Here is a 25,177-nt window from a genome sequence, read left to right as displayed (position 1 = left end):
TATCTATATCCTCTATCTTCTATTTTATATCCTCTATCTCAGGGGTCTCCAAACTTTTTAAACAAAGGGCCAGTTTATTGTCCTTTAGATTTTAGGAGGGCCGGATTGTGGCCAGCAGGGGCAAACAATTTTGGCATCATTGGGAATAAATTTGGCCTCAGGATTGGTGGTCAATAGGAGGGGTAGTGCCCCTATTAATAGAAGGAATAGTATCCCATCATTGGTATCAGTGGAAGAAAGAGTGCCCCATTGTTGCTGTTAGTTGGAGGAATAGTGCCTCATATCAGTGAAAGGAATAGTGCCCCAAGGGCCGGATAGAAGCTAAAAAAGGGCCACATCTGGCTCTCGGGCCGCAGTTTGGAGATCCCTGCTCTATCTTCTATTCTCTATTTTATATCCTCTATCTTCTAACTTCTATCCTCTATCTTCTGTCTTCTATCCTATCATCTATCTCATATCCTCTATCTTCTATCTCTATCTTCTGTCTTCTATTTTATATCCTCTATCGTCTATCCTCTATTTTATATCCTCTATCTTATATCCTCTATCTTCTTCTATCTTCTATCCACTGTGTCTCTGTGTACTTGGATGCCTTCTCCAGTACCAGCTAGACTCTGTACTGTGAGCCTCCAGGCCAGATCCTCAGTGGACTTCCTCCAAACTATTCTCAACAACTTTAGAGATAGGCTTCCTAGCTCTCCCTGAGGTGGAACCTCGATGAACTCATGTGAACTTAAGCTAATTAACCAAGAGGGTCACAGCCCTCCAGGCTTAGTCTTCTCCTCCAGGAAATGGACTCTTCTGTTCCAAGCCCCAACTTATTTATACACACCTCACTCCTCTATTGGTCATTCTTTTCCCCAATAATTGGCTGACAGTGAATGAATATGCAAGTCCAGGGTCTGCCTCTTCCAGCTCACTAAATTCAAGAACTCACTAGAAAGCAGGGGGAAGTTGTTGAGCCTGCAGCCAACAGAACCCAGAACAGCCAAAAGCAATCAAACTTTACCCCACAAGATATAGAGGAACCAAAAGCTAAATTTGTCTCAATAATACTAGGAACCAAACTAGGAGTAAATACGATTCCATATTCACCTGCCTGAAAAGAAATGCATAACTAAATTCCTATTTACTTGTAGTAATAATAATATGTAAAGAAAAAAGGAGGCTGATGAAAAGTTGCGGTGCAGTCACACAACAACTTAATTGTGGTCCCCTGGCATCAGAGAGTTTTTCTTTCTATACAGCTTTAGATTAGACTCAAACATTCAGACATTTATCTTTAATGTTGGTTTTGAATTTGATAAGATGCTTATGAAATAAATAACAGCTGTTTGTAATGCATTAACAATGGTGGTGGATTGTGAACAGTTGTATTGGGAAAGAAAATACATACTAATATAGAAAAGATGGAAGAAACAGGAACATTTTGTAAATCTTCCATTATTCAACCTCAAAGCGGACACATTATTATACCTTCATTTTAACTTTTAGCTAACCTAAAGCATTAGAGCCCCAAAGCATATATTTTACATAAAGATAAAGCTAATGGTAAACATGTGACACAGTTTTTGCCAACATAGTGGAACTTGGTGGACTGACATCAGAAATACCGTATTTTCTGGTGTATAAGGCGACCAGGCGTATAAGACGACCCCCAAATTCTACTGTATTTCTACCGTTTTTGCCTATACTCACTGTATAGGATGACCCCCCCTTCTGAGGCTTCATATTGCCTACATTTCCTTCTTCTTAATGGAAGTTGGAGCCATACCCGGCTGAGCCAATCACGACGACTGATGTATTCTATTTTTGAATACAAAGCCTGCTCGGATTGGCAGAGGCTGTAACATTGGGCCTGTGCCTCTCTGACTCTCACTGTATGTAGCCTGCTCTGATTGGCAGAGGTTGTTACTCCAATCTGAGCAGGCTCTGTATTCATTAATAGAATACATCGCTCGTCGGGATGTGCTCAGCAGTGAATACTGTATGTAGCCAAAGCTACATACAGTATTACCACACATCCGGCGGGCTGACATTCAGCCAGCTGCATTTGATACCGGGCATTAAAAATGACCCCCGCTTTTTGGACAGTTTTTTTAAGTGTAAAAAATCGTCTTATACGCCGGAAAATACAGTATGCATTGACTGGCCTATTTCCTCTGCATATCAGTCCTCCAAGATTCTCTGGTGAAGACTCATGTGCAGGTCATGTGATTGGGCAACAGAAGGATTTACCCTTTTTGCAGTACAGTTCTAGGGCAAATTAAAATCAATCAGTTGTGTCATTAGCAGCCAATGTAATCCTTCCTTTCCCTCTGATGTACTGCATTAGGTTACCTGGGCCACACAGAGTGACTGAGAGTCCTTCCCTCTCACACATATTGATAGACATTGCTCCAGGTTTTTAGCTTCTTCCCATAATTCTGTATTTTGTCTCTAGGTCATTTTACCCAAGTGGTCTGGAAAGACTCAAGGGAAGTTGGCATTGCCAAGGCTGTAGATGGTAAAGGAATGGTGATCGCGGTAGCCCAGTACAGTCCTGCAGGCAACATCACCAACCCCGGCTACTTCCAGAAAAACGTGCTGCCCAAGGGCACCCCAGTAACTGAGAACACAGAAGGGCCCAGCGATCGGGGGGCAGGAGCCACCTTTTATCCTTCTGGACGTGGAGGCGACTCTGGATCATCATCTACTGGTAACTAAAATATTTCCAGAATGTTAGGGAAAATATGCCAAGAGATTGTGGGGTTGATGTAACATTTAGACTAATCTGTATTTAACAGAGTTCCAGTATACCCTATATTACCAGTTCTCTAATATTCTGTGTTAACCAAAGTTGTTCTTTAACCTCTAGGTTACTTAAATGTTGCAAGGAAAGTTCAATTAACAGATATTGATGATGGGCAGTGTTTTATGGTGGGCTGGGAAAACCTTGTGAGAGAAAAAGTAGAAGTACATTATTGGACACAAAATTCCAAAATATGGGACTTTTTTTGTTGACCCCATAAACAATATATATTTTTTTAAAGTAAGAATTTTATTGTTCACACATTTTCATTAAAAAAAGAGCATAAAACATCAAGGCCGACATACTGTATTGTTGTAATAATCGCCAATTGCCTATTCCCCCATCACAATGAAATAATCACATTTACATTCACAAATAGGGCCAGATTCAGGTACATCGGCGCATCTTTGTGCCGGCGTAGCGCATCTCATATGCGCTACGCCGACGTAACATTGAGAGGCAAGCTGAGTATTCACAAAGCACTCGCTCCCATATTTGCGCCAGCGTAACATAAATTGGCCGGCGTAAGCCCGCCTAATTCAAAGTAGGAAGGTAGTGGGCGTGATACATTTAAATTAACCGTGACCCCATGCAAATGAAGGGCCAAACGAACGGCGCATGCACGAGCATGCTCAGAATCACGTTGAATTTACTCCCTAAGATACGACAGCTCAATGCCTACGACGTGAACGTAACCTACGCCCAGCCCCATTCACGTACGACTTACGTAAACAACGTAAAATACGACGGCTGTACCGACGTTTCCGACGTTCATACCTTAACATGACTTACCCCTGCTTTATGAGGCTTAACGTTACGCCGGACGTACGGCGTAGATTACAGCGACGGGCGCAAGTACGTTCGTGAATCGGTGTATCTAGGTCATTTACATATTCGACGCGTAAATCAATGGAAGCGCCCCTTTGCGGCCAGCGTAAATATGCGCCCAAGATACGACGGAGTAGGAGACTTACGTCGGTCGTATGAAGCCAAAATTCAGGCGTATCTCATTTGCTGAATAAGGCGCATAGATACGACGGCGCATCCGTGGACTTACGCGGCGTATCAGTAGATACGTTGGCGTAAGTTCTTTCTGAATCCGGGCCATAGTGTTTATCACTGTGAAACTGATTCAATGTGTTTCGAAAAACTCTTCGTCAAGGGTTGGGGATGAGCTACATTTTGGTGAACCTCGGTACCTATCAGCTGAGAACAAACAATAAATATAGTCTCAGTAAGGAAGCCTGCATAGTTGCCCGGGTGGTCGTATGGGAGAGCAAATATCCCACAAGGACCCCAAAAAATCCCACTACAGGGTGAATCACTTATTGAGGAGACTATGTATTATGGCTGCCCCATTAGGTGTGCCCATTCCTCCCCTTCGTTTTGAACTGTTGTATATTGTACTTGCTGTAAGGGATGTTGCCATTTTTTGGACACCTATCACTTCATATACAATTAAGAAGCACTATAGATGGTTGGGGGTATACTACATTAGTAGTGTTGTATATTAGGGGAGGGAATCTGGCTATTTCTGACCAGCCTACATTTTCCAGCTGCTGTATCAGGAGTTATCAAATTAGGACATTTTCTGCTGTCAGGTTGGTAAGCATTTTTTTCCCTTTTGTCTAGTAGACACAAGAACATTTGCACAGGAGTTCTTGAAGGCAAATAACAATTACCGGGCCATGCATGGAGCGAAACCCTTGCAGCTGAATTCCAGAATTAGTCAGGAGGCCCAGAAGTGGGCGGAGCATCTTCTGACGCTGAAAACCCTGAAGCACAGTGACACTTCCTATGGGGAGAACATCTGGGCCAAAACAGGAAGCCCATCCATCACAGTGGCAGGTAAGTGATGAAAATGATTGGAAAACAATCAATGGTAAATATAAGACATCCATGCTTTAAGGGACACTGTACAAAAAATTGTTTTAACAATAACAATTTATAGCCGTGTAGAGTTTTCAGAACTTAGTTGAGAAGATATTTGAAGGAGGTGTAAACCCTAACTGGAGGACACAGTTTGCTAAAGCACGGTATAACATAAATAACCCCTTCCCGACCGCCGCATGTACATATACGTCGGCAGAATGGCACGTACAGGCACATTGGCGTACCTGTACGTCCCTGCCTAGACGTGGGTCGGGGGTCCGATCGGGACCCCCCCCGCAACTTGCGGCGGTCGGGTCCCCTTGGGGAGCGATCCGGGATGACGGCGCGGCTATTTGTTTATAGCCGCTCCGTCGCGATCGCTCCCCGGAGCTGAAGAACGGGGAGAGCCGTATGTAAACACGGCTTCCCCGTGCTTCACTATGGCGCTGCATCGATCGAGTGATCCCCTTTATAGGGAGACTCGATCGATGACGTCATTCCTACAGCCACACCCCCCTACAGTTGTAAACACACACACAGTGTACACCAAATCCTACAGCGCCACCTGTGGTTAACTCCCAAACTGCAACTGTCATTTTCACAATAAAGAATGCAATTTAAATGCATTTTTTGCTGTGAAAATGACAATGGTCCCAAAAATGTGTCAAAATTGTCCGAAGTGTCCGCCATAATGTCGCAGTCACGAAAAAAATCGCTGATCGCCGCCATTAGTAGTAAAAAAAAAAAAAATTAATAAAAATGCAATAAAACTATCCCCTATTTTGTAAACGCTATAAATTTTGCGCAAACCAATCGATAAACGCTTATTGCGATTTTTTTTTACCAAAAATAGGTACAAGAATACGTATCGCCCTAAACTGAGGAAAAAAAAAATTGTTATATATGTTTTTGGGGGATATTTATTATAGCAAAAAGTAAAAAATATTGAATTTTTTTTTAAATTGTCGCTCTATTTTTGTTTATAGCGCAAAAAATAAAAACCGCCGAGGTGATCAAATACCACCAAAAGAAAGCTCTATTTGTGGGGAAAAAAGGACGCCAATTTTGTTTGGGAGCCACGTCGCACGACCGCGCAATTGTCTGTTAAAGCGACGCAGTCCCGAACTGTAAAAACACCTTGGGTCTTTAGGCAGCAATATGGTCCGGGGCTTAAGTGGATAATTTACACTTTTATAAATATAGAAAATTCTTGTTTTCATCTTTTTTCATCCCCTAGTGCTGTTGATCTTCTGCAGCTTCTTTGCCACCACTTCCTATCTACTGTACATACAGTGCAGCAGCATCTGCATGCCATTGCTCAGGGCAAGCTTCCAGATAGTGACAACCAAGGACCATGTCTGGGAAATGAGCAATCTGTCATGTTGTTGTAGTCTCCAGTGAAAAACTGGGTGACAACGTAGGAGAGAATTTGAGAGACAGGGACAGAGTGTTGCCACCACATAAAAGGTAGTGCTTGTACATGACAGGCTAACCAGGTATTATTTAACCACTTGCTTACTGGGCACATATACCCCCCTTCCTGCCAAGGGGAAATTTCAGCTTTCAGCACTGTTACGTTTTGAATGACAATTGCGTAGTCGTGAAACGTGACTCCCAAGCAAAATTTACGTCTTTTTTTCCCCACAAACAGAGCTTTCTTTTGGTAGTATTTGATCATCCCTGCGGTTTTTATTTTTTGCGCTATAAACAAAAAAATACTGACAATTTTGAAAAAAAAAACACTATTTTTTACTTTTTGCTTTAATAAATATCCCAATTTTATTTTTATTTTTTTAAATTTTCCTCAGTTTAGGCCGATATGTATTCTTCTACATATTTTTGGTAAAAAAAAAACGCAATAAGCGTATAGTGATTGGTTTACGCAAAAGTTATAGCGCCTACAAAATAGGGGATAGAATTATGAAATTTTTTTTAATTATTTTTTTTTCACTAGTAATGGTGGTTATCTGCGATTTTTGTCAGGAGTGCTATATAACGGCGGACATATCGGACACTTTTGACACATTTTTGGGACCATTCACATTTATACAGCGAACAGTGCAATAAAACTGCACTGATTACTGTATAAACTAGGGGGCGATCAAGGGGTTAAATGTGTGCCCTGCTAGGTGATTCTTACTGGGGGAGGTGACCGATGGATGTCCCTATGTACAAGGGACACACCATCGGTCTCCTCTCCCTGACAGGATGTGGACCTGTGACTGCCGATCGCGGGTACATGGTGGACGTCGCGGCCACCAGGCAAGCGCATCGGCACCTGCGTGCCACCGACGGCGTGCCTCCCAGTGGCCAGAGGACGTCCTCCCGGCATTGTAGAGCCACCTTGTGGCTGTCATTCTACAATGGCCTGGGTCCAAAGTGGTAAAATGAAATCTGTAGATTTTAGAAGATTTAAAAAATATATTTTTAAATTGTCAAAGATTATCTATATTTCTGTGATTGGGTTTACCTCAGCCTTAAAATTGACTAAGGAGCAGTGTCCTTGCATTATAAACTCCGAATTTAACATTTTTAAAATCCTGCATTATGTAAGGACTTTTTTTTTATAAGAATTGGGAAAAGAAAAGGAATCTCAGAAAGACCTTAATGTAGCCCAAAGCTTTGGCCTCCATATGTTCACCAGAGAGCCCTGTTTTGTTTTTACCAAAAGATCTTTCATTTGCCACCATAGGCTTCATTCAAGCAGTTCTACAGCGTTCAGAGCCTGCGTAATGCCTCTCCAGGGACCTGCTGCCACCATGAACAGCCGGCCATTGAGATGAATGGGAACAGGTAGATGTATGCATTAGGGTGCTTTCTGCAAACCCCAGTGCTCAAGCATGCAGCCGCCTCTTCCCATTCATCTCAATGGGTGGCTGTACGCGACGGCAGCACATCCCTGGGGATACATTACACAGGTGATGCACGCTGTACAGCTGTGTGCATGAAGGCTTAAAAGATATTTCTTTCTATCATGTAAAAGGATTTCTGAAAGAGCCTTGACCCAATTTATAACTATAATTCCCTTTTTTATTTTACACTAACCCCTGTCTCCTTACCTTTTATGAAAAGCCCACAAATAAGAATTATTTTTGTAGCTAAACATGTGTAGTGCCCCCCTGGGTCTACTGGGAGCAAGGAGGAACCTCCAGAGGCAAGGAGCGAGCTTACATTCACCTCAGGGCTGAGTCCATGGCTATAATGGGAAGTTAGAACAGAATTTGGGTGCCAGTCACTTTATATATTTTCAATGCTTTAATGGAGAACTTGAAAGTAGTGATAGGAGAGAGGGTTAGGGGAGGTTTCGGATACCCTTTGTGCAGATCACTTACAGACTCCTTGAATCCAGAGGCAAAACAGCTTTTTTTTAGAAGATCTTGGATACCTGAATAGGCCTCTCACACAGACCTAGCAACCGGTATGATTTCTGGATAATCCTCTCTCACAGGACTTAGCAGCCAGTATAACTCCTGGACAAGTCTCTCTCACAGGACTTAGCAGCCAGTATAACTCCTGGACAAGTCTCTCTCACAGACTTAGCAGCCAGTATAACTCCTGGACAAGTCTCTCTCACAGGACTTAGTAGCCAGTATAACTCCAGGACAAGTCTCTCTCACAGGACTTAGTAGCCAGTATAACTCCTGGACAAGTCTCTCTCACAGGACTTAGCAGCCAGTATAACTCCTGGACAAGTCTCTCTCACGGGACTTAGTAGCCAGTATAACTCCTGGACAAGTCTCTCTCACAGGACTTAGTAGCCAGTATAACTCCTGGACAAGTCTCTCTCACAGACTTAGCAGCCAGTATAACTCCTGGACAAGTCTCTCTCACAGGACTTAGTAGCCAGTATAACTCCTGGACAAGTCTCTCTCACAGACTTAGCAGCCAGTATAACTCCTGGACAAGTCTCTCTCACAGACTTAGCAGCCAGGAGCTAGTTACCTTGATTTAGATTGGTAGAATAGGATTTAGCTTCACAGTGTCAGAACCTTTAAGCCAACACTGTAAGAGTAGTTTAGATATAGATGCATCCTCCAAACGAGTCACCAGGCCCTCCTGAGAGATCAGCCTTCATCCTGGCTCTCTCTCCAGCAAGGGTCCTCCCCTGGATCTTCTCAGCTTGGATCAGTTTCTTCCAAACAGGCAAGACAGCCTAAGGACCACCTCAAGATTAGTAGGCCCCAGACAGGCTTCTGAGGCTATTTGCAGAGCGAGGTGAAGACTGACTAAAAGCACATGGCTCTATCCAATAAATACCCCTTCCCAGAATGCACAGCGGCCAGGAACCTCCTACTGGGTTGTTTCTGGAAAAATAGTATTCATTACAACTTTACCTAGTTATAATTCTCACACTGTCCTGTGGTACTAGTGACACCTACTGGCAACAGCAAGAAATGCACAACTCAGTAAAGTTTAGAACAGAACCAATACAATTAAATCTGAGCTGTTTACAGCTCAGCCAAAAACGAAATTTACACTATAGCCCCATTTTTAGGAACAGGAGGCTACACACACATGTCTGATGGGCATGTAATTGGCACAGATGCTACACAATTAGCTAGTGACTTCACTTTTGCTTCCATTTTCTTTACTCGTGTTTAAACCTTTTTTGAAGTTGGAGCCTGCACTCCACATATGATTGTCTTATATGAATTACAAACCTTAAAGTGGAGCCTGCACTCCACATATGATTGTCTTATATGAATTACAAACCTTAAAGTGGAGGTTCACCCGGAAATGAAAATTTTTAAGATTAGATTCATGCTCATTTTGTCTAGGGGAATCGGCTATTTTTTTTTAAATCAAAGCTGTACTTACCGTTTTAGAGATACATCTTCTCCGCCGCTTCCGGGTATGGGCTGTGGGACCTTCTTGATTGACAGTCTTCCGACAGGCTTCGTGTAGCGCCGCACCGACGTTCGGCTTCTTTCGGCTACTCGTGACGCGATAGATGCGACCGTCGGAAGCCTTTCGGAAGTCTGTCAATCGAGAAGGAACGCCCAGTCCCGAAGACCCATACCCGGAAGCGGCGGAGAAGATCGCTCTCTAAAACGGTAAGTACAGCTTCGTTTTTAAAAAAACACCCGATTCCCCTAGACAAAATGAGCATCAATCTAATCTTAAATTTTTTTTTTTTTAGGGTAAACTCCCGCTTTAAATGTAATTTTAACAACACAGATATAGATAATCAACATAGACATCTGATGGACAGAACAACCTATACCTATACATCAGAGTCACCCTCTATACATGAGTCTCACAATCCCCCCTTTCACAGAGCCCCTCTATCACACAGTCTCTTCTTCACATCAGAGCCCTACCTTTTGGCTCCAGCAGTGCTTTAGAGGGTGAGAGGTGGAAGAGGTCTGGGGTAGGCAGACTTCTGTCTTCTACTGAATACCGGGGGCAGCCCTGCATGCCATCTTCACTAGATCAGTCATTTGTTGCCATCATTATAGCAACATATTAGGTTGTGTGTTCTGGCCGTAGAGTGTCATTGGTTGTTATGGTGCTGTTGGTTTGCCTGCCTGCACGTTGGCAAATCATGATGCTGATCCAGGGCAAAATGGGTTCTTGCTCCTGGCACTCCAGGGAACCCAAACAGCAGCCTGGTAGAGAAACACTGACCTATACCATTAAATATCTTGCTTTCTGCCACAAATGTGGCTGAATTTAGGAGTGCTGTATTTTGGAGTTTCCCTCTTTTGCTGAGAGGGACTCTTGTTAGTGTTAGGAGGTCTCTTGTGACGCTACAAGGGTTGCCTCTCCACCATTTCAAAAAGTTGGAAGGTATTGGCAAAGGGGGGTCATATTTTATATAACAAGCATTTTTCTTGTGTCTTTACAGGTCAAGAAGTGGCTGATAGCTGGTACAAAGAAGAAAAGAACTACAACTTCTCCAAACCGGGCCATCAGCCAGATACCGGTAAGCTGTAGAACCAGATCAGCTAAGGCAAATGCAAATACTGATTCCATTGTCTTTAGCTTTCACAGTGATAGACCAGGGGTCTCCAAACTTTTCAAACAAAGGGCCACTTTATTGCCCTTCAGACTTTAGGAGGGCCGGATTGTGGCCAGCAGGGGAGAAAATTGTCACGGGCCCAGCATCAGTGAGAACAAATATGGCCTCAGGGTTGGTGGGCAATAGGATTACGGATGCCGGATAACGGCAAGCAAAGGGCCACATCTGGCCCTCGGGCCACATTTTGGAGACCCCTGATATAGACTATAGGGCCAGGTAGTCAATACCATGAGGAGCCTCACTTCACACCAAACAAAAACTTACTAAATGGAGCTATATCCCCATCTTGTGGACAAAGGTAGCATTGCAATTCACCAGTATGAAAGGCGCAATACAATTGCAGTGTGCACAGTGTATTTTATGGCACAATACTTTGAACTTTACTGTTGACAGTACAAAGTTAAAGTTTTAAAGTGTATCTAGAGTCCAAAAAAAATGTTTTGTTCCCAGAGCAGATGTCTCTATGGGAAGTTTTCCCCTTCCCCCTTTTTGGATTTCTGTTGTTTTCTTTCTTGATGACAATGGGCACCAGTACAAAAATAGGATCAGACTCAGACACCAATAAAAACTTGACAGAGGACCTAACTCTCCCCCACTCTATCCAATACTGGTCTCCCCCCATCCCCTTCATCAACATGCTAATATAATGTTTGAATAAAAGTTTTCTATTTTTATTAGATAATTTTATATTAGACTCCATGACATCTTTACTGGGTCTCCGTGCTTATCTGTGCAATGCAGGCAGATCATGGCTGCCTGGAGAGACAGGCAGTTGCTGTACATAGCTTCCTGAAAATATGACAGTACCCTGATTCAGTACTCCTCTCAAAGAGCCCACAAGCAGCAGTCTGGCTCAAGGGAGAAGTAATACAAATATTAAAATGCCTAGGTAATGTACACATGTGGAGACTCCATGATTGAAAGAACTAAAGGGCTGGTTGAAAACCCAACCACAACACTACCTGCCTGGACTTTGCATGTTCTCCCTGAGCCTACGTAGGTTTCCTCCGGGTTGTTCCGGTTTCCTCCTACACTCCAAAGACAGGCTGGTAGGTTTATTGGTTCCTGTCTAAATTGGCCCTAGTATGTGCTGTATGTATGTATGTATGTATGTATGTATGTGAGTTAGGGGACCTTAGATTGTAAGCTCCTTGAGGGCAGGGACTGATGTGAATGTACAATGTATATGTAAAGCGCTGTGTAAATTGATGGTGCTATATATGTACCAGAAATAAATAAATACAAATACAATAAATAAGTGCAATGCATTTTAAAGGGACAGGCCAAGAACAATAATGTGATGAAAAATGTGCAATATGATGCTGGACGTCCTCTAGCCAGAAAATTAATCAGAAGTCTATTTGTGTAATAAAGCAGGCCTGCTTCATTACGCAAATAGGAAACTTCTCCTAAATCCCCAAATTCCCATCTTGTATTTGGTAAATTCTTAGTAAATGACACCTTTTTGTCATCCTTGTTGCAGGGCATTTCACGCAGATGGTATGGAAGACTTCCAAGGAGGTTGGCGTTGGTGTAGCTTCCAGTGGGAAGGGAATGTTCATTGTGGTGGCCCAGTACAACCCATGTGGCAACATCACCAACCCTGGCTTCTATGCCCGCAACGTTCTACAGCGGGGATCAAAGGTGACCGACGACGATGATGATGAAGACGGCTTTGTGAAGGACTCCGCTGTCAACGGCATTGTTGCAATTCCAGGTATGGACCAAAACAGTAATGGTACCCAAATGCCTGACATTATTATGATTATTATTATTATTATTTTATATATATATATATATATATATATATATATATATATATATATATATATATATATATATATATATATATATATATATATATATATTTTTTTTTTTAATCACCTTTCAGTACCTCTCACGTGGAATGTGTGCACGCCACTTCTTTCTATTGACCATTTATCCACTGAACACTGACACTGTGATTATATATTCCCTTAGTGGTCCCATGGGATCCAAGTTTAATCAACATTCTGTATTACGTTTTACTTTCCTAATGACTCTTAGGTGGCGACATAACTTCTTTGGTTTTATCTCTACAACTGAGATTTATATATGGATTCTGATCATTGTACCTTTTGGCCTTTCAACATACAATTGAGTATATTTGATGTTCTACCATTTGAGTTTTAAGCTCTGTAAACATTACAAGGTGGATCCTGAAGAAGCCCTCTTTCTGGGCGAAACATGTTGATCCATACACCTCGTACCATTCAGTCAAGCACAGATAGTTGTAGCAGACATTTGTCTAGTATTTGGTATCTCTGCACGGCGCTTACACTCCTGCCATTTCTTTTAATAATTTTTTATAAATCAATTTGATGTGATTTTATGTTTTTTTTTATTTATTTACTGTATTTATTGGCGTATAACACTCACTTTTTTACCCTGAAAATAGAGGGTAAACTGTGCCTGCGTGTTATACGCAGGCGTGTTATACGCAGGGGGCTGTGGAAAGTTTTTTCCATGAAACTTCCCTTTTAAAGTTATACGCCGATAAATACGGTATTTATTTATATATTTTCTGTTACATTGACTCCGGCACTCAAAAATCCCCATTTCCCATAATCTCCACAGGGCTTATCTCTTTTTCCATATTTGCTTTATATAGAGGATTGTGCCAGAATTTTTAAACACGATCCCCCATCCAATACTCATTCTAAATTTTAGTTGATTTAAAAACATTTATTTCAGTTTTTGTTAGAAAAATAATTTCATACAAAGTTGTATAGAACATGTATAAGTAATGTGACATTTCTTGATAATAGCCTCCCCTAATTCCCTTGCATGGCAGCACAATACTGGATGAGGACGAGGCGAAACTCTTGCTTTATCTGTGACCATGAGGGTAGGAGCAGAGTGATGGCCTCATCAGTATACTCCTGCTCTCTTACTAGTCACAAGCTGAGCCCGCTCCTACAACAGGCTATATAGTTTTAAATGCAGTGTGGTGTGTAGTGATTGCAAGACCTGGCTGTACTGTCTGGAAGGGATGCCTGGATCCCAAAACTGGCTGATATTTCAGTTTCTGTATACTACTATGTATTTAAAAATGACAAATTTATGATTTTTTCCAGAAAAAGATCTAAAAACATTCCGGAAAGACCTACTGAATGAGCACAACAAGTACCGTCGCCTGCATGGCTCAGGAGCACTGCAGATCAGCACGTCCTTGATGCAGGAAGCACAGAAGTGGGCTGACCATTTGGTTGGGATGCGTGCTCTTCAGAACAGTGACTCAGAACATGGAGAGAACCTTTGGTACCGCTGGGGCACAGACACTAGTCTGCCAACAGGTAAGTGCTCAAAGTCCAGCTAGTGGTTCCATTTGGCAAAGTACTAATTTGCCCCTTGAGTGTGTCAGTACTGGTGTGTATGGTCATTGTATAGAGCTTTGGTATGGTTGTAAAGCAGATCTGTACCTAAGCTCCGGAAGATTTTACCCCCTTCATGACCTGGCCATTTCTTGCCATTTAACACTAAGCTACTTTAACTGGTAATTGTGCGGCCATGCAACATTGTACCCATTTGAAATGTATATATTGTTTTTAACACAAATAGAGCTTTTTTTTTGTGGTATTTGATCACTACTATTTTTTTTTTTTTTTTTTTTGGCGATATAAACGGAAAAAAATAAAATTTGTTTTTGAAAAAATATATATTTTTTTACTTTTCTGTTATAAAACATATCCAATAAAAAGAATATGTCTTTGGTAGGGATGAGCCAAACACCCCCCGGTTCGCAGCAGAACATGCGAACAGGCAAAAAGTTTGTTGAACACGTGAAATTAAAAGTGCTAATTTTAAAGTTATTGTCATAAAAAGTGTTTGGGGACCTGGGTCGTGCCCCAGGGGACATGTATAAATGCAAAAAAAGTTTTAAAAACTGCCATTTTTTCGGGAGCAGTGATTTTAATAATGCTTAAAGTGAAACAAGAAAAGTGAAATATTCCTTTAAATTTTGCACCTGGGGTGTGTGTGTATAGTATGCCTGTAAAGTAGCACATGTTTCCCGTGTTTACAACAGTCCCTGCACAAAATGACATTTCTAAAGGAAAATAATGACCGTATTTTCCGGCGTATAAGACGACTTTTTGGATGCAAAAAAATGCATCCAAAGTCGGGGGTCGTCTTATACGCCGGTGACAGTCTCCGTGCTGCTGCGGGCGTCCATGATTTGAAAGCCCGCCTTCTTCTCAGACTGTCCTGTGATAGGCGGAACACAAATCTTCCCAGCAGCGCCTCTGTTCTGTGTTCCGCCTATCACGGATGCCTTCTCATCCTCGGACGAGAGGACATCCGTGATAGGCGGAACACAGAACAGAGGCGCTGCTGGAAAGATTTGTGTTCCGCCTATCACAGGACAGTCTGAGAAGTAGGCGCGGCTTTCAAATCATGGACGCTCGCAGCAGACAGAGACTGTCATCGGCCTGGAAGCCAGAAGCTGCAAAACGTGAGTGATAGCACAGTGGGGGGGGAAGTGGGGGCAAGTGATGGCACTGTGGGGGCAAGTGATGGCACTGTGGGGGCAAGTGATGACACAGTGGGGGCAAGTGATGGCACAGTGGGGGTATGTAATGTGGGAACAAGGGCCTCATCCCCACAACCCTTGCCCGGTGGTTGTGGGCATCTGTGTGTGGGGGGCTTATCGGAATCTGGAAGCCCCCTTTAACCCCCAGATGACACCCCCCTCCCATGTGAATTGGTAACAGGGTATTTGTACCCATACCATTTCACCCAAAAAGGTGAGAAAAAAGAAAAGAAAAAAAAAACCCACACACATGGTTGAGATAAATCCTTTTAATAAAAAAAAATTAATGAATTCCAGCCAAACGATACCGCCTCCATAGGAGGCTCCCGGCCGAATGACACGCGACCCGTCTGACAGCTGTTTTATAATCGAGGACGGGGCCACCCCTGACGTGGACAGGTTACTCCGCCCCCTCTGACGCAACTGGGGTTTCCGGTAACATTTTTAACCTCAATACATTAAGGGAAAATACGGTCCAGTACTTGTTTTCCCGCTCCTTGTCCCTAAATCCCTTACCTGGGTCATCTATCGATTCAGCACTGTCCTGTGTGCAACTTGACTCTAATTTACAGGACACACTGAGAGCAGCAGGAGCCATTGGCTTCTTCTGCCGTCAGCCAAATTCTGTGAGGAGGGAACAAGGGGCAGAGCAGAGCTGCGTTTTGTGTGTACCAGTGGACGCACACAGCTCGGCTCAGGAGCACATCCACATGAGTGCCCCCACAGCTTACTATGGGGACACTCATAAGAAGGAGGGATGGAGAATGCCAGTGGGGGACTCCAGAAGAGGAGGTAAAGGGCCGTTCAGTGCAATACCATTGCACAGAGCAGGTAAAATAACATCATTTTTATTTTAAAGAAAAAATATGACTTATTACTTTAAGGTAAGCGGGTCAATAAATGTTTGATGTGTTTCTGCATTTCAGGGAAAGAAGTGGCTGAGTCTTGGTACAATGAGATCACAAAGTATAATTTCAGCACTCCCGGATTCCAGAGTGGGTCAGGTAAGTGATGAAAGCCTTTAAAAAATGACATCAGAGTTCCCATCATAGTCCTCTTCACATTAGCATTCCCCCTTTATATCAGGGTCCTCATTATAGTCCCCCCCCCCTATAGGTGTGTGCAGCCTATCCGATTAGAGTGTGCACCCTAAAACTCAAACACGTGTGTGTGTCTACATATATATGACCGCGGCTCATTGATCTCCCTGCCAGCACAGTGAAAGATAAATGTGTAAACACTTCTTATGGTAGAGTCAGTAAGAGGGAGATCTTTCCCATCTTCCTGCCAGCGCACAGAGCAATAATGCTAATGGGTATGGGGCAATCGGGGTGTGCCTATAGTCCCCCCTGATTTCAGGGTCCCTATTATATTCCCTTTTACAAAAGGCTCCCCATAAGGGTCCTCTTTAGTGTCCCCCTGACATCAGGGTCTCAATCAGAGTTCCCATTATCGCTCCCCTGATGTCAGGGTCCCCATTGGATCCTCTTTTAAATCAGGGTCCCCATCAGAGTCCTGCTTACATCATAGTACCCCCTTACAGGATCCAGGTGTAGTATGGAGGGGGGTTAAAGCAGAGTCCATAGGCAGCCTCTCCTGACCTTAATCCTCAGTCTGGCACATTGAAGATATGCGTCTGACCATAGCTGAAGGCCAGATAAAGTCTTTTAGCTGGCCGGACATAACTTGGAGACCACTGATTTAGGTTAAAGTGGATGTAAACCCAATTTTTTTTTCTTGCTGTCACAATGTAGAGTAAAATATTTCCTATCATCTGTGCCCAGTCTGGCCACAAAGTTAATCCAGCTCTGCAATCCTTTTTTTTCCCAGTGAAGTAAACGGACTAACAGGAGAAAAATTTTGTCTGTTCTTCCCCCTTGCTGTAAATGACAGGTGATTTACATATCTCATGCACTAGCCTGAGAAAGGCATTATTTTTTAATTCCCACCCCCACTCCTTTTCTGAATTCATGTGGTTACTTTTCTGGATTTTGACTGGATGTTGGTGATCATAGCAGAATTTAGTCTAAGGAATACACAGGAAAAAATGCATGTTGACAAGGGGAGTGTAAAGGTGGGCGGGGAGTCTACTGACATCACGACTCCACCCACAGAGCTCCAGACAACAGACCCGCCCACAGAATCTGCAGTTTTTCAGTTCTTATAACAGACAGAGGGGAGACATTTGACAGGTAAGGATACATGCAGGATGCATCTATATCCTTATAGATCAACACTATGGCAGTAGAAAGGATGAGAGTGGGTTCACATCCACTTTAAAAGAGATTTTTGTGCGTCAATTTCAACCCTTTCCTGATCTGCTTGTACAGCTTGCTTACTATGATAACCCTCTAAAAATGACTATCCATTTCCGTCATCTCACTGATCTCTTCTGTCTCCAGGTAACTTCACCCAGATGATCTGGAAGAGTTCCAATCAAGTTGGCTTTGGCCTGAGCACAGACAATAAAGGGATGTACATTGCCGTTGGCTTCTATGACCCTGCGGGAAACATCGCCAATAAAGGATACTTTGACGATAACGTCTTGCCCAAGAAGAAGTGATCGAGGACCAGGAAATCTTTATCTCTTTTCATTATGCCAAACACCCTCCAGAATTCGAACTAAGTGGGGGCTTCCTCTACTGATAGAGTGAGCCCTCTCCTGGATTCAGATGAATGTAATTCTCACCCTCCCTGGAACAAGATAATATAATATGGTGCCCATGCCATACAGGGACAGGGATTTTATATGGTTAAAAAATATCAGTCTTAATGAAGTTTTAAGCACCACTACACTTAAAGAAGGATGCTAATGGTGTTTTACTTTTTTTTTTCTAATACGGCTACATAACATAACCCTATTACAAATTTGGGGAAACTACGACCTTACTATTTATGACCTGCCCATGGTACATTAATTTGCAGTTCTGTTGCTGTGTGTGCCCATACCTTTTCCTTAGCGTGTCATAGATGATTGGGTCTGAGCCACTAAAAAAAAAGGCAGCAAAAAGGGTGCCTCTTGTACCCCTGGTAGTTCCGGTACACCATATCTCCTAATTGTTCATCTTTATTAGATGTGTAGACCAATAGGACAGCTATTCACATGAAGCTGAAGGATGCTGGGCCTGACTCATGAGTTGAAGGCCTCTGAATCTGGTGTATGGAAGTCTACATCATTAAGCTTCCCTCGCCTCAACTTGGAGATCTTGTGACCAGATTTTATCTTTCAGAACTGTATAGTATATAATGTTTAACTCCGATTCACCAAATTAATCTTAAAGGGGTTGTAAAGGTTTTATTTTTTATTTTTTAAATATGTTCCTTTAAGCTAGTGCATTGTTGGTTCACTTACCTTTTCCTTCGATTTCCCTTCTGAATGTTTTTTCTTTGTCTGAATTTCTCACTTCCGGTTTCTCCTCAGTAAGCTTTCACCCCCATCATCCGAGCCGTTCTGGCTGGGGGTTAGTCAGCGTGCCTGCCCCCTCCCTTGGCACTACATCCCTGTGGGGAGACGCTGTGTTCCCAAGGGAGGGGGCGAGCACACTGACTAAGGCCCAGCCAGATCGGCTTGGATGATGGGGGCAAGCTACTGAGGAGGAACAGGAAGTGAGAAATTCAGACAAAAGAAAAAAAAAATTTAGAAGGGAAATCTAAGGAAAAAGTAAGTGAATGCACTAGCTTAAAGGAACCTATTTAGAAAATAAAAAACAAACCTTTACAACCCCTTTAATTCCCTGCTACCATTATTATCCTGAAGTTTAATAAAGACAAGTAATACCTCAAATTTTGTGTAGAAAAAAAAACCTCTGAAATACTGAGATTTCGGACCTCTATCCCAAAATACGAGTTACCTGGCTATCATGATACTCCAGTCTGCTTTTTGAGTCTGACCCAGAATGGTTATAAGGGTCAGGTCTTCTGTGTTACTGCTATCAGTTATGCCCCGTACACACGTGCGGGATTTCCGACGGGAAAAGTTCCCATAGGAAATCCCAAGGGGACAGCCGAGAACCTGCTTGGGCAGTCTTTCCCCCTCCACATGGCCGGTTTTCCCGACAGGAAAACTGCGATGGAGCTTTGGCCGGGAATCCCAGCCCTGTGTATGTTCCATCACAGTTTTCCCCATAGGAAAACTGAGAAAAACCGACGGGTAAAAGTCCGCCGGTTTTCCCGGTGAGAAAAAAAAGAGCTAGTTCTCTTTTTTTTTTTTATGTCCGACGTTTTTTTGGGTAGTTTTACCGTCGGAAAAACTGCGAGGAGCATACACACGGCCGGGATTCCCGGCCAAAAGCTCTCCTCGCAGTTTTCCCGTCGGGAAAACCGGTCGTGTGTTGCGAGGCATCAGTCATTCAGAAAGTATTTATGCTACAGAAAGCCTGTAGAATTTCCCAAAAGGAAGTAGCTGTGTTTCTCTCAGTACAGGTTTCCTTTAACTTGTATTTTACTTAGATGATGAGGACATAGTAGAGCGGTAGCTCTCCTGAGCCCACTTATGTCTTCATGCAGCCATGTAACATACAGGACATGAAAAACTGCTATCATAGGTACTTCACCCTTTAAGGTGCCTTTGTATTTGACAAGCCATGCTTTTCTATATGCCTCCCATAAAACATATACACAGCCAATCATGTGCAATTAGGCCATGGTGCTCAGCCAATGCAGGTGATTGGTCAACATAACATGAATTTCACATCTGTATAAGCTCATACGTGAATGCTAAGCGCAGGGATCCTCAAACTACGGCCCTCCAGCTGTTGTAGAACTACACATCCCATGAGGCATTGTAACACACTGACATTCAAAGACATGACTAGGCATGATGGGAATTGTAGTTCCTGAACACCTGGAGGGCCGTAGTTTGAAGACCCATGGCTAAGGCATCATTGAATGGTACCCATAGCTAAGTGCACTTTACCAATCCATCCAACACAAACAAGTGACCCCGTGTCAAAGAACTGCCTAATAACATTCAAGTAGAACAAAAAAAAACATACCCAAAAGAAAACACTGGGCCAGATTCAAGAAGCTATTGCGCCCGCGCAACCATAGGTTGCGCGGCGCAATCGCTGTTTTGCTCCCGCGTAGCGAATGCCCCTGATTCAGGAACATCGCTACGCGGACTGCAGCCTAGGATATGACAGGCATAAGCCTCCTTATGCCTTCATATCTCAGGCTGCATTCTTGCGTTGTCCGCTAGGGGGCGCGGCCATTGTGATCGGCGTATAGTATGCAAATTGCATACTACCACCGATTCACAAAAGTTGCGCGGGCCCTGCGCACGCAAGGTACGGAGTTTCCATACGGCGACTTTAGCGCAAGGTTGCTCCTGCTGTAGCAGGGGCAGCCAATGCTAAAGTATAGCCGCCCTTCCCGCTCGTGAAATTTAAATTTCACGTCGTTTACGTAAGTGAATCGTGAATGGCGCTGGACGCCATTCACGTTCACTTAGAAGCAAATGACGTCCTTGCGACGTCATTTGCCGCAATGCACGTCGGGAAAGTTTCCCGACGGAGCATGCGCTGTTCGCTCGGCGTGGGAGCGCGCCTAATTTAAATGATTCCCGCCCCCGGCGGGATTATTTACATTAGGCGCCCTTACGCCCGGCTATTTAGCATAGCGCCCGCGCAATTTACGGAGCTACTGCTCCGTGAATCGCGGGCATATCAAAATATTTGCGTGGGCACAGAGCAAAAATCGTTGCCCTTTGCCCACGCAAATATTGCGTGGATCTACCTGAATCTGGCCCACTGATGTAAGTTTTTTTTGTGCAGTCTACTGGCCTATGGTAGCTGCCATTTCAGGTTAAAGTGACAGTTGGCAGTATTCTTTGATGGGGTTACTAGACAGGAAGCCACCTTTGTCTTGGAAAATATTGCTACCACTTTTTATTTTAGTTGCATTTAGTTTTATTTTGTTAAATGAGCACCGGAAGGTTTTCTCCACAAATGTCATTAGGAACTCTTTTACTTATGCTGACCATCCATAGTCAACCTTTTAATTGACTTCTCCACACATCCCTGACGCTGGTTACATTGCACTTATACTCTGTTACAGAAGGATATTGATTTACAAATGCATATTTTTTTTTTTTTTTATGTGTTAAAAATTGTGTTTGTTTTTATTGACATAAATGTGACCAATTCTTAAACTAAAACTTGACTTTTGTTGGGTTAAACTGCTCTTTGATTAACAATTTGTTACATTAAAAGTTAAGAAGCGGGTGGGTGGGGGGGGGGGGTCGTCAGGTGGCTGCCGAAAATCACATTAAAGAAAATATTAAAGTTGAGAAGCGGGTGGGGGGAGGGGTGTTTCTGCTGTCGGAAATTATGACATCTTACGTTAAAGTGAGAAGCGGGGGGGGGGTGCTGACTTCTTACCTCTTCTCCCATGCAGCCAGCGAGTTGAGAAGCGGGGTGAGGGGCCAAAAATGACTTCTCACCAGACGGGGCCTCTAGTAATTTAGGGGGCCCTCCACAGGGGGGCCCTAAGCGGCTTGCATAGTGAGCCTATAGGGCGGATCGGCCCTGGTTGGGGGGTATTTTAGACTACACTCAGTTTTGTCACACCCTTCTATGCTCTTACATGTTGTGATATCATGAGGCAGATGTGTTGTCACTTGTTGACCTGGGATTTGTCTCCAGGCCATATGTGTATGACTTCCAAACCATCAAAGTACAAATCACAGAAACTGCCTTGTTTGCTGCAATAGAGGTGTGGAGAAACCAGTGGCGGCTGGTGCTCAACATTTTTGGGGGGGCGCATACAAACTGAAAAAAAAATCTATTGCAGCCTTTACTGCGCCCATCAAACGCAGTCACTGCGCCCATCAAACGCAGTCACTGTGCCATAAAACGCTGCCACTGTGCCATAAAACGCAGCCACTGTGCCCATCAAGCACCGCCGCTGCACCCATAAACTGCCGTCACTGTGCCATCAAACACAGCTACTGTAACCATCAATTGCCGCCAGTGTGCCCCATCAATTGCCGTCAGTGTGCCCCATCAATTGCCGCCAGTTTGCCCCATCAATTGCCGCCAGTTTGCCCCATCAATTGCCGCCAGTTTGCCCCATCAATTGCCGCCAGTTTGCCCCATCAATTGCCGCCAGTTTGCCCCATCAATTGCCGCCAGTTTGCCCCATCAATTGCCGCCAGTTTGCCCCATCAATTGCCACCAGTTTGCCCCATCAATTGCCACCAGTTTGCCCCCCCCCCCCCCGCCCAACACTTACCTGTCTCGTGTCGGCGCTGTCCTCCGCGCTCCCTCCGAGTGCTCAATGTCTTCTCCCGTCCTCTTCTGCTATGATTGGATGCCTGTTAGGCGTCCAATCATAGCGCCAATCGGGTGACAGGTAACCAGACCCGGTGCACCAGATTGGCTGAGAGGCGGGTCAGTGTTAGGGAAGCGATTTATTCGATTCCCTAACGCAGGGGTGTCCAAAGTGCGGCCCTTTGGGGCACTATTCATCCTACTAATACGAGACCCTATTTTGTCCTCTGACTCCAGAAATGGAGCATGATTGCTGCCACTGACATCACCAATGGGACATTTCTCCCCCTAATACCAAAGGTGGGGAACGGTTTACTCTCACTGATGCCGGAAAAAACAATATTCCTGCTGGCCACAGTCCGGCCCCCCTAAAGTCTGTAGGACAGTAAACTGGCCCTTTGTTTAGAAAGTTTGGAGACCCCTGCCCTAACGCAACACTGTGTAAACAGCAAATGCACAGCAGTGCGCCCGCTGTTTACCTATTTGGAAGCCTATTAGAGCCCATGGCTTTCCTCGTTCTTCCTAGTGACATGTCACTGATCATCTGTTCCCTGTCATTGGGAACAGCAACAGTTAGAAGCACTCCCTAGGTCACACTTAACCCCTTCAGCGCCCCCTACAGGTTCACTGCCAGTGTCATTTTCTCATTTCAGCATAGTAGCCCCTCTCAAACACATTTTTCCACCACACATTCACTTCCTGGTTATTCCCTCAGGAACAATGTACTCCAAACAGGTAAAAAAAAGAGACGTCCTCGATAATGAGCAAATCATTCGATTTATCAGTGAGCGCCCAGCTATTTATGATTTGTGTGACCCAAACTACAAACACAAGATAAACTACAAGATAAACTACAAAGACAATATCCCACTGACCACCAATGAAGAAACGTTCTTCCCACTGACCACCAATGAAGGGGACATTCTTCCCACTGACCACCAATGAAGGGAACATTCTTCCTACGGACCACCAATGTAAGGAGCATTCTTCTCACTGACAACCAATGTAAGGGACATCCCTCCCACTGATCACCAATGTGAGGAGAATTCTTCTCACTGACCACCAATGTTAGGAGCATTCTTCTCACTGATCACCAATGTAAGGGACATCCTTCCCACTGACCACCAATGTAAGGAGCATTCTTATTACTGACCACCAATGTAAGGGACATCCTTCCCACTCACCACCAATGTTAGGAGCATTCTTCTCACTGACCCCCAATGTAAGGGATATTCGTCCCACTGACCACCAATGTAAGCAGCATTCTTTTCATTCTTCATTATGGAGGACCCAAAATTGACCCCTATCTTCACGATTGGCAATGATGGGATATACCCAATATCGACGTCTTCTCCGCCTCTGCTTCTCCTCCTCTTCTTCCTCATGCACTGCTACTGCCGCAGCAGCAAAGACAACTGCGGTGGCAGGAAAAGGAATTGCCTCACACCATGTATGTTTTCATTGGTTAATGCCAAAGTTGTGGCAAAGTCGAAGTTGTACTGATCTAAAATCGCGGCAAAATCGCACGACTTTGAAGTCGTATAAGTGTGAAAGGGGCCTAACTGGTTTTCTTTACGAAGATCTTTATGACATCAGCTTATGGTAATACACACAGTGTCCTGTAGAGGGCAGCATCTGCATGTTATTATGACTGCAGCTGTGTTGGCTAGCCTCACTGCCAATATTAAACAATCATTTCTTGGGGCATTTTGCCATCCAGCCCAGAGCATATAAATTTGTTGCGCTTAGTATTGTGCTGGAGGATCAAAGCACGCCATTGATCGTGTATTTAAATGATAATATTGATATATTTTCTATGGATTTAAAAAAAACATCTCTTGTTTTTTTAAATCCATAGAAAATATATCAATATTATAATTTAAATACACAATCTATGGCGTGCTTTGATCCTCCAGCACAATACTAAGCGCAACAAATGTATCTGTTGAATTGTTCTAAAGCTCACCATATGGAATACAATCTGACTATAAAATAAAATGTGTATGGGCCAATAAAAGAGTCTTCATAAAAAAGAGATGACATGGTTGTATCCCTTCGAGGGTCATGCAGCCTGATGTGCAGTTAAAAAGTAAGGATTGCATGCTACAGAAGCAGGGGGACGAGGATTCCGCTCAAAGAAGCCCATCATCGCTCTTCCTTCATAGAAACTAGATGATGAAGGAGAGACGCACTCTGATTTCTGCTCTTCCAAGTAATTTAATCAAACATCCACAGTATAGCTGCAGCCAGGGTTGCTGATAAGGCAGTACACCCAGCCCTCCTGTACTGGGCCCGGGCACCATCAGTTCAAAAGGGGGAGCCTGGGTACCAGGAGGGCTGTCTGTACTGCCTTATTGCAGACACTGATCCTCCTCTGTCTCCCCCTGCAGCACTGCCGGCTTCTCCTCTTCGGCTGAGCCTGCATTGGTACTAGCACATGTACCTTTCCATCTGCTGCCCAGGCCCCCCTGTGTGCCTGGTAAATATGTCATTTTCTGGCCCCTTCCTTTTCTGAATGAACAGTAACAATCACTCCCGTGTCCATTCATCACTGAAGCATAGTAAACTGTGTTCATTCATAACTGTGTTTACTATGCTTTAGTTTGTGAATGAGCAGCGCTTCCTATTCATTCATCTGTGCTGCTGAAGTTGCA

At 43.8% G+C, this 25,177-nt stretch overlaps 1 protein-coding gene across 5 annotated transcripts in view; it reads left to right on the top strand.

Moving 5' to 3' along the window:
* The window catches only part of LOC120914092, a 181,655-nt gene extending 163,566 nt beyond the window's left edge, over positions 1-18,089 (top strand). For 4 of the 5 annotated variants that reach the window (XM_040324570.1, XM_040324568.1, XM_040324567.1 and 1 more), the window contains exons 11-17: positions 2,444-2,698; positions 4,424-4,639; positions 10,512-10,589; positions 12,169-12,402; positions 13,802-14,020; positions 16,182-16,259; positions 17,658-18,089. In XM_040324570.1, the coding sequence (XP_040180504.1) occupies positions 2,444-2,698; positions 4,424-4,639; positions 10,512-10,589; positions 12,169-12,402; positions 13,802-14,020; positions 16,182-16,259; positions 17,658-17,818 (1,241 nt within the window). In that variant the 3' untranslated portion in view covers positions 17,819-18,089. The remainder of the gene's footprint in view (positions 1-2,443; positions 2,699-4,423; positions 4,640-10,511; positions 10,590-12,168; positions 12,403-13,801; positions 14,021-16,181; positions 16,260-17,657) is intronic. The other variant, XM_040324571.1, reaches the window with a different exon arrangement.
* The last annotated feature ends 7,088 nt before the right edge of the window (positions 18,090-25,177 follow it).

This window comes from Rana temporaria, chromosome 9 (genome assembly GCF_905171775.1).
Source record: "Rana temporaria chromosome 9, aRanTem1.1, whole genome shotgun sequence".
NCBI lineage: Eukaryota > Metazoa > Chordata > Amphibia > Anura > Ranidae > Rana > Rana temporaria.
Note: the sequence above shows the minus strand (reverse complement) of the source record. Positions and strands in the feature narration are given on the sequence as shown.